At 40.8% G+C, this 3,213-nt stretch overlaps 1 protein-coding gene across 3 annotated transcripts in view; it reads right to left on the reverse strand.

Annotated features, from left to right (window-relative positions):
• Nucleotides 1-642: 642 nt before the first annotated feature.
• dgki (diacylglycerol kinase, iota) overlaps nucleotides 643-3,213 on the reverse strand; it is a 46,805-nt gene continuing 44,234 nt past the window's right edge. For all 3 annotated transcript variants that reach the window (XM_076029918.1, XM_076029917.1, XM_076029919.1), the window contains 3 exons: nucleotides 2,786-2,822; nucleotides 2,602-2,701; nucleotides 643-1,536 (listed from right to left, as the gene is read on the reverse strand). In XM_076029918.1, coding sequence (XP_075886033.1) covers nucleotides 1,417-1,536; nucleotides 2,602-2,701; nucleotides 2,786-2,822 — 257 coding nt within the window. In that variant the 3' untranslated portion in view covers nucleotides 643-1,416. The remainder of the gene's footprint in view (nucleotides 1,537-2,601; nucleotides 2,702-2,785; nucleotides 2,823-3,213) is intronic.

Below are 3,213 nucleotides of genomic sequence, written 5' to 3' on the forward strand. Positions count from 1 at the left end.
CGTTTGTTTTGGCCTCAGTTCTGCAGTATCTTACATATAAATATATAAATATCCTTGTTAATAAGTGATTAACAGACTTATTTACACGGCAACGTTATAAAACTAGATGCAAGTGATGGAATCAACTCTAGACGACACGTCCACATTCTAACAGGAGCTGTAAGTGAATGTACGAGAAAAAAAGAGCCGCGTTATAGTATTTGATAAGCAAGAATAAATACAGATTTTTTTTTTCTTAAATTATATTATCACGTCCAACATGGTTTCTATTTTTTTTTTTTTGATCTGCTGAAACTGAATTTTGGCTTTAAAAATTGAAAAGTAGCTCACAGACAAAAAAAATAAATAAAACAGCAGCAGGTGAAAAAAAACAGATGTTTGTATTTCTATAGTTAAATATTCAAATATAAACAGCGGGGTAAGAAAAAAATAACTTGTTATTTTTCTTCTGGACATTGCAAAAGTGCAGTTTTGAAAGAACAAAATAACCATTCGAAGATAATCAGTGAAATATAATACACCTGATTCCGTGTTGCAGATTTTCTTTTTTTCCTCCTTTTTCCTCCAATCGATGGATTTTTTTCAACCCCTTTATTTTCTGACCTCTGACATTGTTTGTGTTGGGAATCAGAAAAAGACATCTTTTCAGTAAAGGTTCGTCCGACTGGATATTTATTCTTTTTTTTTTCGTAAATCTGTCATTTCTTTTTCCATTCTGAATTTCTCTCGCTCCCACAGAAAAACATTCTCCGTCCGTCCGTCCGTCCTCTGAACAGAAACATCGTCGGCTCACAGTCTGATATGGAGACGTCGCTGAAATAAGATATGACACGACGTCGCTGCAACGTCTTTGGCACACAGGTTTCACGGGGGGGGGGGCGCGGTGGGGGAGGGGTGAGGGACAAAAACAGCAACGACAACAACAAAAAGAAAAAAAAAAAAAAAACAAAATCTCCGGGATTCCATCAACGCGGACGTGAAGCTTCGCCACGCCGGCTCTCTTCAGCTCGTCTCGGCCAGTAAAAACCCTAGAAAACACGAGCCGAGAAAGAGAAAACAACAAGAACAACGAAAAGTTGCCAATACAAAGCTTGTCGACCCCGTGACGTTCGCTCAAAGTGCACTTTGCGACCGCAGCCGCGAAAAAAAAAAACAAAAGAAAAAAAACCAGCCGATCGATCAGCGCGACCAATAAATAGAAGAGTGAATAAATAAATACAAATAAATAGCTGAGGCGGGAGCTCCTCTGACCTCTGACCTCACAGTCCCAACAATCTGCGTGGAGTTTAACACTTGTTTTTCGATCACAGGTCGGTCCAGAGAGTCCTGGGGGACGCGCAGAGGACTGTGTGTGTGTGTGTGTGTGTGTGTGTGTGTGTGTGTGTGTGTGTGTGTGTGTGTGTGTGTCCGCGCGTCTCAGACGGCCGTCTCCAGGTCCTCGCGTGGCGTCACCGCCGACGGTGTGTTTGCTGCCGGGCTGCACAGGAAGGTCACCAGCTCGGCGTCGCCCACCACCTGGTCGGCCGCCGTCTTCCCCTAGTGGCCAGAAAGAGGAACAGCTGAGAGGGGAGCGGCATTTCCCTTCACTTCCTTGCGAGTGCACTGCTTCTCAACTGGTGTCTGGAGTCGCGGGACCCACATTTGTTTTCCTTATCATCGAGTCGCGACCCAAATTTATTCCACAGAATTAAAAATATAAATCAAACACGTTTTATATTGAAATTCTTCAACAACAACAAAAAATTTAGTTATTTGACATGTTTCTCTTTGCTGCATAGTTACATATATCTTGCTCATATATTTCATGTCTTCAGTATCTATCTGATATATATATATATATATATATATATATATATATATATATATATATATATATATATACATATATATATATCAGATAGATACATATATATATATATATATATATGTGTATATATATATATATATATATATATATATATGTATATATATGTATATATATATATATATATATATATATATATATATATATATATATATATATATATATACATATATATATACATATATATATATATACATACACACACACACACACACACACGCACACACACACATATTGCGACCCAATCGAAAACAGCTCTGCAATCCACTTTTGGGTCCCGACCCACCAGTTGAGAAACGCTGCTCTAGTGGAAAAAACAAACTTTCTCTTTGCATTTAAAGTCAACTCAGAACAGAAGAAATGTGTAACTGCTGGCAATCTGCATCAAAGACCTTCACAGTCTTGTGCAACCTTTCTGCTTCCACTTTTTTTTTTTTCAAACCACCACCGGCATACCAAAATGTGGTCGTGCACCGACGCGGTAACACAGTGGGACCTGCCCAGTGCAACTCTTCTTCCAGTATATCCAGTAGGCCGGGCCCTCGCAGTGTGAAAGCAGCTGATGAAAGTTGGTTTCAGTTCACGCGGTTCAGGGGAACCAAGCACAAAAGCACACCTCCCTTTCCAGTTGATCATTCACCACTGCCAAGAAGCCGCTGGGCTTCCTGGAAACCTTGTGTTCTTGCGTGTGTGTGACTCTGACTCAGCGAGGCTGCGTGACGACCGCCAGTGCTCACCTGGAAGTTTGTCTTGTCGGCCGACGCCCCGGCCTCCACCAGGAGCCGGCAGACGGCCGCGTGCTTCTCGGCCGCCGCTTTGTGCAGCGCCGTCTCGCCACTGCACGCAGAGTTTTCAGGACAACTTACAAAACAAACACTTTTGACATTTCACGCAGGCAGCAACAGTGTTGTCGAGACCTACTTCTCTTTGTCCGACAGGTCCAGCAGCACCTTGGAGCCTGGAGTGGAAGGAGACAGAAGCAGTGGTGAAGATAATAAACCTAAAGAAATTTCAGTTTTATTTACTTAACCTTTATTTGCCAAGGCAAGCAATTAAAAACAGATCATTCATCTCAGAGGCAGCCTGAGCAAAGGGCAAAGGCTAAACAGAGTCTGCATGAGTCAGTTTAAGATGCACTAAAAGCTCAGTGTTCGAAAACAAGACTCAAGGCTGATACATATTTATCTGTTCATGGTCAATTAGCATGTATTATGTAATTATGTATGTCACATATTAAATATTGTGTATTTATTACCTATCTATTAATCATTGTTACACGGTTTAGATATAAACTACAAGTCAAAAGTTTGGACACACTGTGGATTCAATTGGAGGAAACAGTAAAATAA

Source organism: Nelusetta ayraudi, unplaced genomic scaffold, assembly GCF_046127955.1.
Source record: "Nelusetta ayraudi isolate G7.1 ecotype Tasmania unplaced genomic scaffold, CSIRO-AGI_Nayr_v1 ptg000027l, whole genome shotgun sequence".
In the NCBI taxonomy this organism is placed as follows: Eukaryota; Metazoa; Chordata; class Actinopteri; order Tetraodontiformes; family Monacanthidae; genus Nelusetta; species Nelusetta ayraudi.